We start from the raw sequence: 16,711 nt of genomic DNA, 5'->3' as shown, positions 1-16,711 counted from the left end.
TGGGGGGGGGTGCCGGTCTCACAGCCCCCGCGGGCGCCGCGGGACCTGCCGGGGGCCTCTCTCCTCCCCACTACTTCGTCCCCCTGCGCCCATTCCCCTCCTCCCCTCCCCCTCGCCCTCTCCCCACCCTCCTCCCCCGTGACCCCTGACCCCAGCTAATCTGCATAGAGGAATGACAGGCATCCGCTGGGCAGGATCCGCCTCGCCGGCTGCGGCCGGCCGGGCTGGGAGACCCGCGCCGGGGAGAAGGTGAGGGGATCTGGCGGGCAGCTCCGCACAGCCCGGAAAATGAGCGCTTGGAAACCTGCCTGCGAGCGGACCCATGATCGAAGGACCAAAGGAGCCGCGTGATCGCCGGACCTGGCCCCGCGACCCCAGACATGGGCCAGACCTCGGTCTCCACGCTGTCCCCGCAGCCCAGCAGCGGTGAGTCCCGGGCGCACGGAGCGCCCCGGCCGCGCGGGCGCTGGGCTTGCTCAGGGCAGCTGGGACGGCCGAGGGCTCGGCGGCACGTCGGGCTGTGCCCGAACCCGCCAAGTCCGTCGGAGAAACCCGAGAGGTAGCGCTCCCCCAAACTCTTTGTCGTGGAGAAGTGGAATGCGTTTTGGGATCCAGCCGATTTTACCTTAAAGGCACAGGCTCCATTTTCCACACGAGATGCCTCGCCTGGGTGTTTATCTGAATTTCTTCGGAGCCTGAAAGTTACGAGAAACGCCATTTGCGTATTGCGGTGTTTTTAGAACGGGAAACTTAGAGAGCTAGATAAACGTGCCAACAGGTTTTTCTGTATTTACGCTTGGCTTGCGAACAGACTAGAACCGAATTCTTTCAAGCTTGTCAACTGATTTATGGTTTGTTTTCGGAGTAGACGTGCTGATTGCCTCCTCTAATCCTGGCAGAACTCTGAATACTTAGAAACTAACTTTAAAAAGGCTTAATCGTTTCAAAAGATAATCTGTTTTATGTTAGACCCCAAAGCTACAAAACTGGGGGAAACATACCTCACCAACTCAGTTACCGAGGGCTGAAAGTTCAGTTTATGGAAGGAATCGTGTGTAACGTTTCTGAGTTACAATCCTCTGTTTTAAGTTGGGTTGGGTTTTTTTTTTTTTCCATTTTCTTAAAAAAAAGGGAAGGAAGGTACGTTTGGCATTTCTCCAGCAGGGTAGGGATAAACAACTTTTTGGTGGCGTTATTTGTAATTGGATAATGAAATAAATTTAAAAGTATTATTTTGATATTTTTTCCATCAACATTAAAAAGAAAAAAACAACCTCAAAGGGGCCATTTACGTTATTCCTTGAGATATCTGATACACTTTTAAAATTGTGTAAACATTAACAGGATCTTGCTGAAAGGAAGTGACAGGGCACAGATGAAGGTTTTTTTAATCAGCTCCAGGATGTCTCCAGCTAGATAGCATTCTATCATTCCAACTTACCCCCACATGGGTTTGTTTATACTGCGCTGCTTCACACCCTGAAAAATCATAAGCTTTACTAGGGCTTATGTTAATGTCGCCAAAGGAGGAACCCTCTACAAAGGAGAGAAATCAAAATCCTAAAATAGATCACACCTTTCCTTCTTGTTAATGACAGGGGTTATACAATGCACCAGAACATCAGAGACTCCGTATTGACGCCTTTGGGAATGGGATGGGTGGGATGGGGAAGGGGGGGTGTTGATTAGGATCTTAATTTTAGTAAACTATCTTGTGCAAATGACGCTTAGTTTCCTTTGTCTTACTTTAAAAACAGTGTGGCTTCTTTCATTGTAAGGAAGAGTTTATATTTTATATTTCTGCACTGGTAAAGCATAGAATTGAATCCGTACTCAAATACAACAGCTATAAAGTACGCCCAGGACTTAGTTCTTTTGCTGCAAAATATTGTTGGGATTAATATTAGAAAAGTGAATTTTGCCTTTACAAAGGGCAAGGAATATTGCATAACTGATCACTAAGAAGCAGAATAGAATCTTAAAATATGACTGTTCTAGCTCTTACCCAGTATAGCGAAAAATGCCCAGATTGCTATAATTCCCTATAAAATGACTAATCATGTTGAGAAATTGTGCAACCGATTTATATAGAAAGTGAGTTAAAATAAAAAGTTATGCTTGACCATAGAAGATGTTTGATTTGGGCTTTTGTAAAATAATCATTACAGGCCACAAGTTAGCTTGCTTTTCACTCTTGATTTTAGGCTCTTTTGAACCTTTCAGCTTAGGGCTGCATCTATTTCTCAAAGTTTTAGAAAGACCATTAATCATTATTTCTGAAAACATGCAGTTAGAGCCATTATTTCTATTTTTTAAAGAACAGCTGTATTGACATAATTACCATACCATACCAAACTCACCCACTGAAAATGTACACTTCATTATTTTTTAGTATATTCAGTGTTGTGCAACCATCAGTCTCTTTTCCCATCCCTCTCAACCCCCAGCCCTGATTAACAAATCTTCTTCGCTTATTCTGAACATTTCATATAAATGGAATCATAACATCACATGGCCTTTTGTGACTGACTTCTTTCACTCAGCATAGTGTTATCAAGGGCCATCCATGTTGTAGCATGTATCAGTCCTTCATTTCTTTTCATTGCCGGGTAACATCCCACTATAGGAATATACCACATTTTCTCTCTCTTTCCATCAGTTGGTGGACATTTAGGTTATTTCTAGGTTTTGGTTCTATGAAGAGTGCTGCTATGAACTTCATGTACAAGTTGTTGGTGAACATATGTTTTCATTTCTTTTTGGTATATTTCTAGGAGTAGAATTGCTGGGCCACATAGTAATCCTATGTTTATGTTATGTTTTAAGGAACTGCCAGTTTTTCAAAGCAGCTGTACCATTTTACATTCCCTCCAGCAGTATATGAAGTTTCCAGTTTCTCTACATCCTTGCCAATACTTGTTATTTATCTTTTTGATTTTAGCCGTCCTGGTAAATGTGAAGTTGTATCTCATAGTGGTGTTGATTTGCATTTTCCTAATTACTAATGACATTGAGCATCTTTTTCACGTACCTGTTGGCCATCCATATGTCTTCTTTGGAAAAATGTCTATTCAGATTCTTTGCCCAATTTTAATTAGGTAATTTGACTTCCTATTTTTTTTAATGTTTATTTATATTTGAGAGACAGAGAGAGAGACAGACAGACAGAGACAGAGCATGAGTCAGGGAGGGGCAGAGAGAGACAGAGACAGAATCCCAACCAGGCTCCAGGCTCTGAGCTGTCAGCACAGAGCCTGATGCAGGGCTCAAACTCACAAGCCATGAGACCATGATCTGAGCCAAAGTCAGACGCTCAACTGACTGAGCCACCCAGGTGCCCCTTGACTTCCTGTTATTGGGATAAAAGAATTCTTTATATACTGGAGATAAGTCATTACCAGATATGTGATTTACAAATACTTTCTCCCATTCTGTGGGTTGTCTTTTCACTTTCTTGACATGGTTTGCAATTCAGAATTTTGAAATTTTGATTATTTCCAGTTCACCTTTTTTTCTTCTCTTTGTATTTTTGTAGTCTTATCTAAGAAACCATTGCCTAACCAATGTCAAGAAGATTTACACCTAAGTTTTCTTCTAAGAGTTTTATAATTTTAGCTCTTACATTTAGGTCCGTGATACATTTTTTTTTAACTTTTATTTATTTGTTTATTTTGAGAGAGAAAGAGTGAGAATGTACAGGCTTGAACAGGGGAGGGGCAGAGAGGGGGGGACAGAGGATCCAAAGCCGATTCTGTTGCAACAGGAGAGAACCCAGTGCGGGGCTTGAACTTACCAACTGTGAGATCATGACCTGAGCTGAAGTCTGGCACTTAACAGACTGAGCCACCCAGGTGCCCCTAGATCTGTGATCTGTTTTAAGTTAATTTTTATGTGTGGTGTATTGTAGGGTTCTAATTTTCATTCTTTTGCATGTGGATATCTAGTTGTCAAGCACCATTTGTTGAAAAGATGACTCTTTCCCTATTGAATTGTCTTGGCACCTTGTCACAAATCAGCTGACAGTAAATGTAAGGTTTATTTCTGAACTTCTATCCTGTTGATCTACATGTCTATTAATAAGCCGTGCTGTCTAGATTACTATAGCTTTGCAGCAAGTTTTGAAACAGAAAAGTGTCTTCTAACTTTGTTCTTCTTTTGCAAGATTTTTTTGCTATTCTAATCTCCTTGCATTTTTATATAAATCTCACATTCAGCTTGTCAGTTTCTGCAAAAAAGCCAGCTGGGAGTTTGATGGGGATTGTGTTGAATAATATTGTTCTCTTAACAATGTGAAGTCTTTCAGTCTGTAAACATGAACATCTTTCCATTTATTGAGATCTTATTTAGACCTTATTTAGATCTTATTTAGAAGTTTAGATCTTATTTAGAAATCTTCCTTAATTTCCTTCCACGGTGTTTTGTAGTTTTCAGCATAGAAGTCTTGCTCCTTCTTTGTTAAATTTATCCCTGCATATTTATTATTTTTGATGCCACTATAAATGAAATTATATTCTTATTTCATTTTGAGAATGTTGTCTGCTAGCATATCATATACAAAAATTAATTTTTATACATTCATCTTATACCCTACAAACTTGTGGAACTCATTTTTTTGGTCCCGATAGTTTTTCAGTACATTCCTTATTATTTCTATATATAAGATTTTATGTGCAAATAGAGATAATTTTACTTCTTGTTTTCCAATCTGAAGATCTTTTGTCTTCTTTTCCTTGTCTAATTGCCCTCACTCATTATACACTATCATGTTAAATACAAGTGCCAAGAGTGGACATTCTTTTTTTTTTTTAATATAACAGAACATTTAATTACATTGGTTTTCTATCACCACACTAGTCATTTAATAATGATTATATTGGCCATTTCCATTGGTTGGCAGGAGTCTCTTCCTCTAAAGGCTACCTTGATTTCCACTGTATCATTTTTCTTGCCAGACTTAGTTCATTTTCAGCCTGAAGAATCACTCCTATAGTTGGCCACCCTGAAGTTGGTCTTTGAATTTCTTAACACCTGATTCTGCTTTAACCATATTCAGCTTCTCATTTGTAATCTATTCTGTATACTTTCTATATGCTGTATTTTTAGGAATTTGCTGAAGAACATTGAGAAACTTTACAATATTCTTAGCCTCTCATGTGACTCTGACATATAGCCAGTCCCACAAGGCTGATGGTCTTTTATAGCAAACCCACCATGACAGAGCCCAAGGGTGAACATTCTTGTCTTCTTCCTGATCTAAGGGGGAAAACAATCAGTTTTTACCATGTAGTTTCATGTTAGTTGTGGGCTTTTCATAGATGCCCTTTATCAAAAGGTTCCCTTCTATTCCTAGTTTGGGAGCATCTTTATCATGCAAGAGTCAAAGACTTTTTTTTTTTTTTTTGTGGCTCTGTTGAGGTGATTGTGTGTTTTCTGTCCTTCATTCTATTAATATAGCATTAATTGATTTTCAGATGTTAAACCAAGTTTGCATTCCTGGAATAAAGCTTACTTGGGTATGGTGTATAATCCTTTTATGTGTTGCAGGATTTGGTTTGCTAGTATCTCATTAAGGACTAGATCCATTATTTCTAAGCACAGGCTAAACAGATATGTCACCAAATAGGGTGGTTTTAGTACCCTCTGGCCTCATGCCCTAGAAGCATTGAGACTTAAGTATTCCCCTCGCCAAGTATAAGGCATGCTAGATTGGACACAATAAATGTTTGTTGAATGTATGACTGAATCAATGAACAGCCCAATTGATTTAAGCCAATGATCATATGAATGAGAGTTATGTTTGTTTGTTTTTTACATCAAGAATTTTGGTTGATACTCTGGCTCTGTTGTCTGAAGGGTGGTATCTGAATCTAGTAGCTGTTTCTTCAGCACCACCCCACCCCCCTGAGGCTCCCCCTCAGCCCTTGAGTTAAAAGGGCAGAGAAAGCCACTCTTTGATTTTGGGGAGACAAAGGAATGAGTGAATAAAGTTTGCACATCGCATCTAGGCCATGATGGAATCTATATGTATTTGTGTTTCTAGGTTTTCATATTTTGGTCAAGGATTTATTTTTTTTTCTGCCCAGAATACTTATCCATTTCTGTGTAAACCTGGATCTCTGTAAGAAGAAATCATGAAAGCAAAATGGGTAGAGTTTAATTTCCTCAATGAAAATAACATGCCACATGGTCAAACTTTACAAGGTGATTCAGGCTAAAAGTGAGTTTGACTCCCCCCACCCCACCCCCGCCCCAGACCTCAGTCTCTTACCAATTATAACCTGGAATGAACAACTCTTTTCCCCCCATTTCAGACAGTTTTCATTCAAGTATGTATCTTTATGAAAACACAAGCAAGACATACTACATTTACTGCTCTAGAGTTTGAGCTTTTCATGTAATATAACTTCAAAATATTTCCATATCAATCTCTTTAATCTATTATTATTATTATTATTATTATTATTATTTTGAGAAAAAGCACACGCGCATGGGTGCGGGGAGGGGCAGAGGGAGAGAGAGAGAGAGAGAGAGAGACAGAGAACAGGGCTCACCCAAAGTGGGGCTTAAGATCACCCAGTGTGGGACTCAAACTCACAAACTGTGAGATTATGACCTGAGCCGAACTCAAATGCTTAAGGATTGATCCACTCAGGCACCGAATCTCTTTAATCTTATAAACAAGCAATTTTATAATCTGTAGGTATATCATGCTTTTTAAAAGAACTTAATGTTTTTATACTTTAGGTTTGTATTTTTAGATTGTTTTGAGGTTCTTTTATGTATGTGCTATGATGAAAAATGCTGAAATGCACATCTTTATCTGAACATCTTGAACTACGTGTACCAATAAAATCCTAGAATTGTAGAGTCAAAAGATTTGTATATTTCATTTTGGTAGACTTTGCCAAATTACTCTCAAAGAGGCTGCTTAGTATATGAGAATTCCATTTTTGAACTCTTCACCAACACCACAGGAGTATCAGGGTTTCTCTTAGACCGTATAGTGCTTTGTGAGAAACTGAAGTCCCTCCCTCTGGTTGAGGCCGCCCTGCAGGCACATGATTTAACAAGTGGAACATTAGCAGGAATTGAGTCCCAACATACTTCCTTGCCTAGATGTCCTTGTGCAGTGAACACTCTACACAACTGTACCTGACCACAATGTTATGCATAATTAATTTGCAAAAACCCATGTCAGTCTATATGCAAAAAGGGATATCTCGCTTTGATTATGAGTGAAGTGGGGTATTTGTATTTCTTTTTCTCTGAATTGTTTATAGCCTTATTTTATGTTTTCTTGCAGCTTTTTGTGGAGATTTTTTTTAAGGAGATTAGCCTTGTGCTTATATTTTTCTATGTTATTCTTACCTCTTAAATTTATTTTTTTCATATAAAAACTCCTGTTTTTACATAGTCAAATTTATCAATCCTTTTCTTTTTGACAAACTAAAGAGTTACGCTTTCCTTTTCTATTTTTCTTGTATTTGAATATTGGATCTCTGTAACTTATTCTGATTTAAAGTGAATGCTTTAATGATATTTTAAAACGTATGCATAGCTAAGAGCCCCATCATCAGAAAATTGAAAAAGGAAATCATAAACCTGACAAAATATTTGCATTAAATATATTGAAAACAATAATTAATATCTTTATGGACTAAGGCCCTTAAAAATCAGTAAGAAAAAGAAATCAATAAGAAACTGAATTCACTGTAGGAACTATTAAAAATTAACTTTTTAATCTCCTCACAACATCAATTTTATTAATATCCCCATTTTCCAGATGAGGAAAACTAAAGCACAAGAGTTACCTTGCCCACATTACTTAACCAGAGAGGAGACATAATTTACCAATTGGTATATGAAATAGTTTTAGCAATTCAATGAAAAAAAAAAAAGAAAAGATGCTATCGATCACGTATGCACTGAGCAAGGATTAGAATGATTCTCAGATGATTGTCTTGTGATAGTTTAAATTGGTACAACCTATCAGAAGAGCAGCTTGATGATTAAAAACCTTAAAATGTGCATACACCCAGACCCAGCAGTTCCACTTTTAGGAGCATATTGTAAAGGAAATAATTACTTGCTCACTAGGGTAATGTTTATGAAAGCCAAAAATTGGAAATAGCAGTTGAACACCAAGAAATGTTTTCAGTTATGTGGGAAACAATCATGTGATGGAATAAGCTACTTAAAAATGGTGTAAAACATAATTTTGAAAAGTGATTTATATAATAAATAACATAATATAAAAAGGCAGGTTTAAAATAATGATTCTATTTTTTAAATATGTGCATGAAGAAAAATCTACAGAGAGAAAGAGGAAATTCATTTATGAGGAATAGTGTGGTAGCTTCTGCTTTCATCTGCTTTGGACATGATCGTGGCCAGGGATTTCATATCCAGGGTCTGCCTGGACCGCCGCTGGAATTAAAGCCATGAGTTGCCCTGTAACCGTATTGGCTTTTCTCTAGCTGGCATGAAATCAGACTCAGTTTTAAAATCATTGACTGTTTTGCAGCCACTTTATTTTTTCTTGTGAATTCCATGATGAAAACAAAAATATAGGTCCTTATAGCCATCTTCTCTTGGGGGTTAATTTTCTTAGTCTGTTTGATCATAATGCAAATGTCCCTCACTTGGAGAGAAAATGAGCAAAAATTTGAATTTCATTTACTTCTCTTTGGTCCACAGCTCATCAGGTCTGGTCAATGAATAATATTCCAAATATTTTTAGCTTAAATATATTTTATCTTCCAAAGTCTGAGAGGATAACAATCAGTGGGGGAGTCAGACTTCACCTTTTGCCTACTTAATGCAGGAGGGCAGGAGATAAGGACTCTGGGTTGTTGATCCTCTAAATAAACCTCTTTAACTTGAATAAAGGAGAAGTTCCAACACCCTTTCTGGTCTTGAGGGACTTCAGTGTAATGGGCTAACTGCCCATTCTTGGGAGTCTGTATTCTTGGGAGTAAAGATTCATATTTAGTGGGGACTCAACTTACGTAAAAGTGTTCTTGAGGTAGAAATAGTCTTAAGCAAATAAACACTTCTGGTCCACTCTCTATCCCACCGCTATCTGAGCAGGGGAACCCAAACCAAAAACAACAGTTTTTGTTCCCCAGAAGGGAATGGGCAAATAACATTGCTTTTAAAAGTTTGCTCTGTTATCGTTTATATTTGCTTACGCCTCCATTTATTTTTGTTTCAAGGGGCTGGATGTTTTTATTCATATAAACCTTCTGGCAAGTATAACATTTCAGCCATTAACACTAAGGGAATTTTGGTTGACAAAGGAGGGACTTAAGTGGTGTTTTGCTTAGGAATAACCTGGAAAGCTGTGCCAGTATGTGCTTGGTGGATATATTCCTGCAAATTGGCTCATTTTGTAAGGTGTTACTGGCACACCTGGGTGACTCAGTCATGGACTGACTCTTGATTTCAGCTGAGGTCATGATCTTGCTCTTTGTGAGTTCCAGCCCCCCCCCCCCCCCCCCCCCCGCATAGGGGCTCAGCGCTGAAAGCACAGAGCCCGCTTGGTATTCTCTCTCTCTCTCTCTCTCTCTCCCTCCCTCCCTCCCTCCCTCCTCCCCGCCTTCCTCTCCCTCTCCCTCTCTCAAAATGAATAAACATTTGTAAAAATTAAAAAAAAATGAAGTGATTACACGGAAGATTCTGTGCTGGGCCATGGGGGAAGATTCAAAGGGAAATCATACATAGCCCCTGCCCACAAGGGTCTGTGCTTAGTGGAGATGGGCAGAAAGGAAAGTGGGAGGAAAGGGACCCCTGGAGAATTGTGGGGACAAATGAGGGAGTCCAGAAAGTACAGAATGGGGACAAGAATTCTGGCTCTGAAAGGCAAGAAGGACACAGGCGGTGGGAAGCACTGAAGGTTTTTTATCAAATGAGAAATGATTACAGCTTTGCCCCAGGGGATGAATCTGCCTGCCGAGCACACAGTATGGATTTCCTGGGGGAGACCTCCCCACGGCCAAGAGGTCCGCTAGGATAATCCAGCAAGGTGGAGTGAACTCCCGACCTGGGGGGTGGCTGGAGAAATGGGAGCGGGGCGATGACCACATCTGTATCTGCAACTCTGCTCTCACCTTGCACTCTAGGCTCAGATATGCTAGAGCCTATGGGGCAGGTCTGCTTGGGTCCTTAATGGGCATCCTACAGGTAAGAGGTCTAAACAGAAGGCTTGAGTTTACCTGCCAAATCCCTTCTCCCCTGAACTTTCTACATGTCACCAAATGATACCTCCAGCCACCTCATGCATTCTAGCTGGAAGTTGAGGAGGCCTCCTTGAGTTTTCCCTTCCTCTCCTCACCGAACCATCCACGTGTCCTGTACATTTTCCTTTCCAAATGTCTCTCTAGTCCACCCACTTCTATCTCTACTGCCACCATCCAGGCCCTGACCACAGTCATTGCACAACCGTAGTGAGCTGGAGCTGGTCTCCTGCTTCTGTTCTCAGCCTTCTGCAATTCGTGTTCCACACAGCAGCCAAAGTAATGTTTTAAAACATAAATCACATCACTTCCTTACTCACTGCCTTCCTGCGTCTTCCCATTGCCCTTAGAATGAAATCCAGATTTCTTACTCTGGCCCACAAGGCCACAGGATCCTCTCTGATCCTTGGCCCCTGCCCCTCCCCCCACACCCCCTCGTGCCACAGTCTTACTCCCTTTTCCAGTCACCAGACAAGCCTTGCTTGTTCTTACCTGTGACCTTGGAAGTTGCTGCTCCCTCTTTGTCTGGGATGAAAGGGACACTCTGTGGCTAGCTCTTTCCAAAGCTTACTCCTTCAGTTGCCAGCTTCATGGAGACCTTCCTTGTCCAGCCCTCTTCAGAGAAGCCTGCCTAGCTCCTCAAGCCACAGTTCTTTCTCCTTCCTTGCTTTTATCTCTCAGATAATCCTGCTTTTTTCTTTAAATATATTTTTTTAAGTTTATTTGTTTATTTTGAGTATGCCCTGCGTGCAAGCCAGAGTGGTGGGTGCGGGGGGGGGGGGGGGGGGGAGGGGCAGAGAGAGAGTATCCCAAGCTGCTCCAAGCTATTCAGCAGGGAGCCCGATGCAGGGCTAGATCTCAGGAACCATGAGATCATGACCTGAGCCGAAATCAAGAGTCAGATTCTTAGCCAACTGAGCCACCCGGGTGCCCCTATCCTGCTTCTTTACATGTTTCTTTTTCAGTACCTCCTTCACTAGAACCTAGGCTCCAGAAGCTAAGGGACCTTATCTTGTTCCCTAATCTGCCTTATTCTGAGGTATATGCTTGACACAACTATTGAATAAATAGTGCAGTTGTTTAAATTGATTCTTCAGTATTTACCTCCAGTCTCTAAATAGCACGCTTACTTGTTAATTATCGATTGTTCAGTTTGACACATTGTCACTGAACTCACAGTTTGGAAATTGAAGATACAGCTTCGTTTTTCACCCTTTCTCTGACCCCTGCCAACCCACCCCCCTCCATCACACATTTCCCAACTGTTCTCATCCTCCCAGCGTTCTTCCACTGTACTTTTGATTAGAACAGTATTCTGTGTAACTGTGTAAAAAGTTGATGATAGCTAAGCCTGTGGTAAACCATGATTACTTTTTCTTTCCTGCATGGCTTTTGCTTTCCTTACTGGTATTTTTGTTTGCTTGCTAAGGGTCCTGCATACTCATCCCTAAATCTTCCCCCAGTTATGTAAATCTCTTCTCGGCATGTTCAAACACTTGTTATTCTGTCAAGTTCATCTTGAAGAACTGTAACCAAATTGGACTGTGGCTTCCTCTAAGCTTGCTGCCTGTTTCCCTGGATCTCTCTTCACATCAGGCTGGGGAGTCTTTCCACTTACGTCTGGTGTTGGACATTTAGATTCCTAGATCAACGTCTATTTTTTTCTGGGTCTATTTCCTTATTTAGACAGAGCACACAGGTAGCTTCTTGAGAAAAGCTCATGGGGCATGGTTTTTTTGAGACCTACTATATAAGAAGGCATCTTTATTTTGTCTTTCTGCTTGCTCAGTAGCTTGGCTGGGTCGTAAGGCAGCAAGGCAAACTTACTGTAATATGTAAAAATATCCACTGCCACTTATAATTAATCACCATTAACATTTTCTCTTTATGTAGATTAGTTTTTTTCTCTTCAGCAAATAGCTTTGAATTAATTGCAAAAGACTTTCTTGAACAGTTGTCACACGAGAACTCAACTTTGACGTGCTCTTGTTATTATAGTCTAAAAAAATATTTTATGAAAGTTTAACGTTTTATAGCTGAATGGACTAATTTAAAAATATGTTTACTGAGGTAATAATGATATTTCACAGACTTGCCTGATTGTGAGAATCACTTAGTATGCTTGGGAAAAATACTCTCTTCTGGGCAACATATTCTAGAATAGCAAAATCCATCTTGGAGTGGGGTCTCAGAATCTGCATTTTTAGCAAGTATTCCAGAAGGCTCTTAATGTGAGAAACATCCTCTGGAGGTTAGCAGTGTCTTAAAAAGTGGCTTCAGATGAAGGCTTTCTCTTCATTAACAATGTGTGACTTCTCTTGACGTGAAGTAGAGGTTACAAAATGTCCAGTTCAAACACACTGATGTTCTGTACCCAATGCCTTGATGAATTTGGTCATTAATATGTCCTATTCCTGAGCAAGTATTCCCATTGTCAAGGACAATTTTGGGAAAATCGCGTTGCCAGAAGTTTTTTTGCTCTTACATACATTTTGCTAATATTACAAACTGCAAAATAATTCATTTCCCGCAAGAGTTGGGTTTGAGGTAAATACGGTTACATTCAAAGGGAAAGAAGCTATCTGTAGAATGACAATTGCTGTTTAAGGAAAGGACCCAGAATTTTGAGTCAGTTGCCTTTTTAGGAAGACACCTGTAAACTTCATTGGAGGTGGCTGTGTGCTAATTAAGGAGGAACCAAAGCGACAGAGCAGGGGCTGGATTAGAACAGGTGTTTAATAATGCGTGGGACGGACTGTAAGAAAGATTTTAGTCAAATATATTTTCTAAAAAGGAGGCCGAGACCTTTTCTCTTTTAGAAATGTGGGCAGCAAATCCTGAAAACTTCAAAAGGAAGCAATCATTTATTTAGAAATTCTTTTCATATGTTCCTTTTGGAAACGTTTGACTCTTTATTTTTGCCTGTTTTTATTTCAGGGGTCTTTTTCCTTTCAACGATGTGCCTATTTTGCAGTACATTGCCCAGTGTGAAGTAAATTCCAGTCTTAATTGGGGTCTCTTACAGGCTTTTTCTGAAGGGTTTCTGAGCCTCCCCCGGGAAAGGCCACTGTTTGCCCAAGGTGTTCTGAGGAGGGCCTGCTGAGTATTGCCCTGGACCTTCCTTCCAGAATAAAAATGTTTCTGACCACACAGCTGGGTAGCCCACAGCACTGAGAAGGGCAACGTGACAGGATGATTCAGGATCGCAATTGCCGATTCCATCTATTTAAAGGGATTCTGTGTTTTTCAAAATTTCTTCTACATCTGTGAAGTTAACTTGTGCTGACCTGCCAGGCTGGAGGAGACAGCTGAGGATGGAAACTTGGAATAAGCCAGAACGAGTTAACTGAGCTCATGTTGAATGTTCTGTGTGCCTAACAGAGCAGTGTTTCATTTTCCTCAAGTCTACTAAAATGGAATTATATACATATGTGCGCAACTAGTGTTCTGTCGCTTGGAAAGTACTTGGCTGCCAGTTTTTTAAAGAAAACATGAAAAGAATAAAATCAAACTGGAGATTTTTAAGAAGGATCTAGAACTGCTCACTTAAAAAAAAACCCAAGTCCCCTTTAGTCATCAGACCATGGAATGTCACAACACATGGACACCTCATTTTTCAAATGATGGTGTTTTAATTAATAAGGCCATTATAAAATGATCCTAGCAGAAGCCTTTAAAGAACTTTTCTTTTCCCCTCTGTTAGGCGGGGTGGGGTAGAGATGGGGTTGAAAGCTGTGTGACATTTTCACTCTACCTTCAGTGTACGAATAGACTCCGTAACAGATAAGAGGAAAAGTCTGTATTAGTTTGCTATGGCTACCATAACAAATTACTACAGACTGGGTTGGCTTCAACAACAGAATTTCATTTTCTCACAGTTCTGGAGTCTAAGAATTCACTTAGCACTTAGAAGTCCAAGGTCAAGGTTTGGATTCTTCTAAGGTCTCTCTCCTTGCCACTTTCTCCCGTATCCCCATATGGTCTGTGAACCCACACATCTATCCAGTCTTACTGTCTTACAAGGACACCGGTAATTGGATTAGGGTCCACACATATGACCTCATTTTTAAAGACCTTCTATCCAAATACAGTTACATTCTGAGGTACTTGGAACAAAGACTTCAATATTTGAATTTTGGGGGACAAAATTCAGCCATTGCAGTTATCCTTCAAACAAGTTTACAAACTGAGATCCATTCACAGTGGCCCATAAACACATTGGATCCATTGTCTTTTTTTCTGGTTTCTTCAATTGCACTTCTTAACAGACTATAGCTTCTTTCCTGCTCGTCAACGATGCTACATATTCGGTTAGACATGGCCTGAGTAAGAGGATGCATCGAAGGTGTTTTTTGGCAACGGGAGCCAATCAGTGTCACTAGGCAGTGCCACTTAGGAGATAAGGCATGGAATATAAAGAGAATAAGTGGTAAAATTAGAAAATAGTCTATGTGAACACTGTGTTTCTGCCATACTTGTATAAGAAATAATTACCTTGTGAGTGGAGCACCAAATTGATTGAGTAATGCTAAGAAAAAAAAATGCTTATGAAGATGCTAATCCAGTGTGGTCAGCAACTATATAAGTACCACCTGACTAGTTTTTTATAATCTTCTTTGAGATCCCTGAATGTGAGGCACACTATTTAGAGAAATGCTTTATTCCCAAATGTCACTACATATATATATTCCTCTTTTCTGTGTTTGATTTTTTTTCTTACTCTGTATGCTTTTATTATCTTAGATGTGTTTGATATCCCGCAGAGTGACATGTTTCTTCACAAAAAGCTGCTAAAATAAGAAATAAAATGAATAGGGATGCTAAAGAAAGATAGTGTTAAAACACCTGTCAAAGTAAAGCCAGAGCAAGAATGTTCTTGCCAGAAAATGCAGCAGCCCCATTGAATCAGGTTGGTAATTCAAGGATGATTCACATGTGACTAAACACATTTATATTATGTCCCATACACTTTGCAAAGCACCTAGCCAGCTTTCAATAATGGCTTCCTATCTCTTGCTAAATTTCACAGGAAAGTCTTCACTGGGATGGACAGACTGGGTGGACTTATTCGTCTTGTCACAAGACATGAAGATAGTGCTTCAAAAACACACCCACTTCCTTGAGGTCCCAAATTCTTTAATTTACTTGGAACAGGTCCCTCGAGCCCTGTAAACACACCAGTAAGATGGGTGCGTCAGGATCCTACAAACCTAGATTCTCCCTTAAAAGGGTTTAAAACTCTCCAGTCACCTAAGAGATTACTGTGTTTAATTTTTTGGCCGCTTTTGGAGCAGGAGTTTCCTAAAAGTAAGTTAGACCTTGAGATGGCTGAGATACGAGGCATTCCTAAGAAGCTGCATGCCAGATCCAATAATCTTTTGGGCCCTGATCTGAATCTAAATGGTGACGGAGTAGGAGTTGGGATGTGCAGGAATTTTCAGTTAAACTCCACACCCATTGGTTGTGATCCTGTCACTTTGGGTTTTTTTTGTTTTGTTTTGTTTTTCAACGTTTATTTATTTTTGGGACAGAGAGAGACAGAGCATGAACGGGGGAGGGGCAGAGAGAGAGGGAGACACAGAATCGGAAACAGGCTCCAGGCTCTGAGCCATCAGCCCAGAGCCTGACGCGGGGCTCGAACTCCCGGACCGCGAGATCGTGACCTGGCTGAAGTCGGACGCTTAACCGACTGCGCCACCCAGGCACCCCTCACTTTGGTTTTTTAACATAGTTAGCAGATCAGAATAGGCCAAACACTCATTCTAACAACGTTTACAAGTCACAGAGTAATGGTGTTCTTCCAAGTGAGAACATTTCAATGGGATTCAAGCTTGGCATTTCAGATTCAAAGCTCAGTATTCTAAGGTCTAAAGATGAAGGCTTACTATACACAATGGAAATAACTAATAAGGATTTAAGGAATAATGACTTATGGTGTTGGTAGTGCCATTCCTACGTTGTTTTCATTGCTGGGTATCTCGTCCCAGGGGCAAAAAGAAAGAGCATAAGGTTCCTGTTAGATCGCAAAAGGGATGGTGCAGAATAAACAGAGGTCCCCTTGATTGTGATTTCTTAGCCAGACCAGTAGATGATGATTCTCAGTAAATATGAGTCCTTCAGGACTTAGGAACTATGTTGAATTTAAAGGTGGCCTTAACACTAAAGAAGCTGAGGTTAACAGAGTCATGAAACGGAACTTTTTTTTTCTCCTCAGATTTTGACATTAGGCATATTTGGAAACAGGAGTAAAACGCAACTTCCTGTGTTTGGCCACTATAGCAACACTTCTTAAACAGCACAGACTTAAAAAAAAAAAAAAAAGTAAAGGCAACAACAACGTGTAGCTCAACTAGGTGTAGACAGTTCACTAAGTGAATTTTCAACATGGTTCAGTAAGGATTCACCAAGTAAACAACAGGTCTTTTGAATAAAATAGGTTCTTTTGTTTTTAGTTTTTTACTTTACTTTTTTATTTT

General features: G+C 40.2%; 1 protein-coding gene and 1 pseudogene across 3 annotated transcripts in view; one reads left to right on the top strand and one right to left on the bottom strand.

Annotated features, from left to right (window-relative positions):
* The first annotated feature begins 202 nt into the window (after positions 1-202).
* The window catches only part of PHACTR2 (phosphatase and actin regulator 2), a 134,646-nt gene continuing 118,137 nt past the window's right edge, over positions 203-16,711 (top strand). Inside the window, exon 1 of one of the 3 annotated variants that reach the window (XM_047101800.1) lies at positions 203-426. In XM_047101800.1, coding sequence (XP_046957756.1) covers positions 381-426 — 46 coding nt within the window. In that variant the 5' untranslated portion in view covers positions 203-380. The remainder of the gene's footprint in view (positions 427-16,711) is intronic. The other 2 variants (XM_047101799.1, XM_047101798.1) reach the window with 2 other exon arrangements.
* LOC124528289 (NADH dehydrogenase [ubiquinone] 1 alpha subcomplex subunit 5-like) lies at positions 4,869-5,213 on the bottom strand (annotated as a pseudogene).

The sequence above is a fragment of the Lynx rufus genome, unplaced genomic scaffold, assembly GCF_022079265.1.
Source record: "Lynx rufus isolate CCGP_SWC_20201006 ecotype Redwood Valley unplaced genomic scaffold, mLynRuf1.p SCAF_6, whole genome shotgun sequence".
NCBI lineage: Eukaryota > Metazoa > Chordata > Mammalia > Carnivora > Felidae > Lynx > Lynx rufus.
The sequence above is the reverse complement of the archived record's forward strand: the minus strand, read 5'-3'. Positions and strand labels throughout refer to the sequence as shown.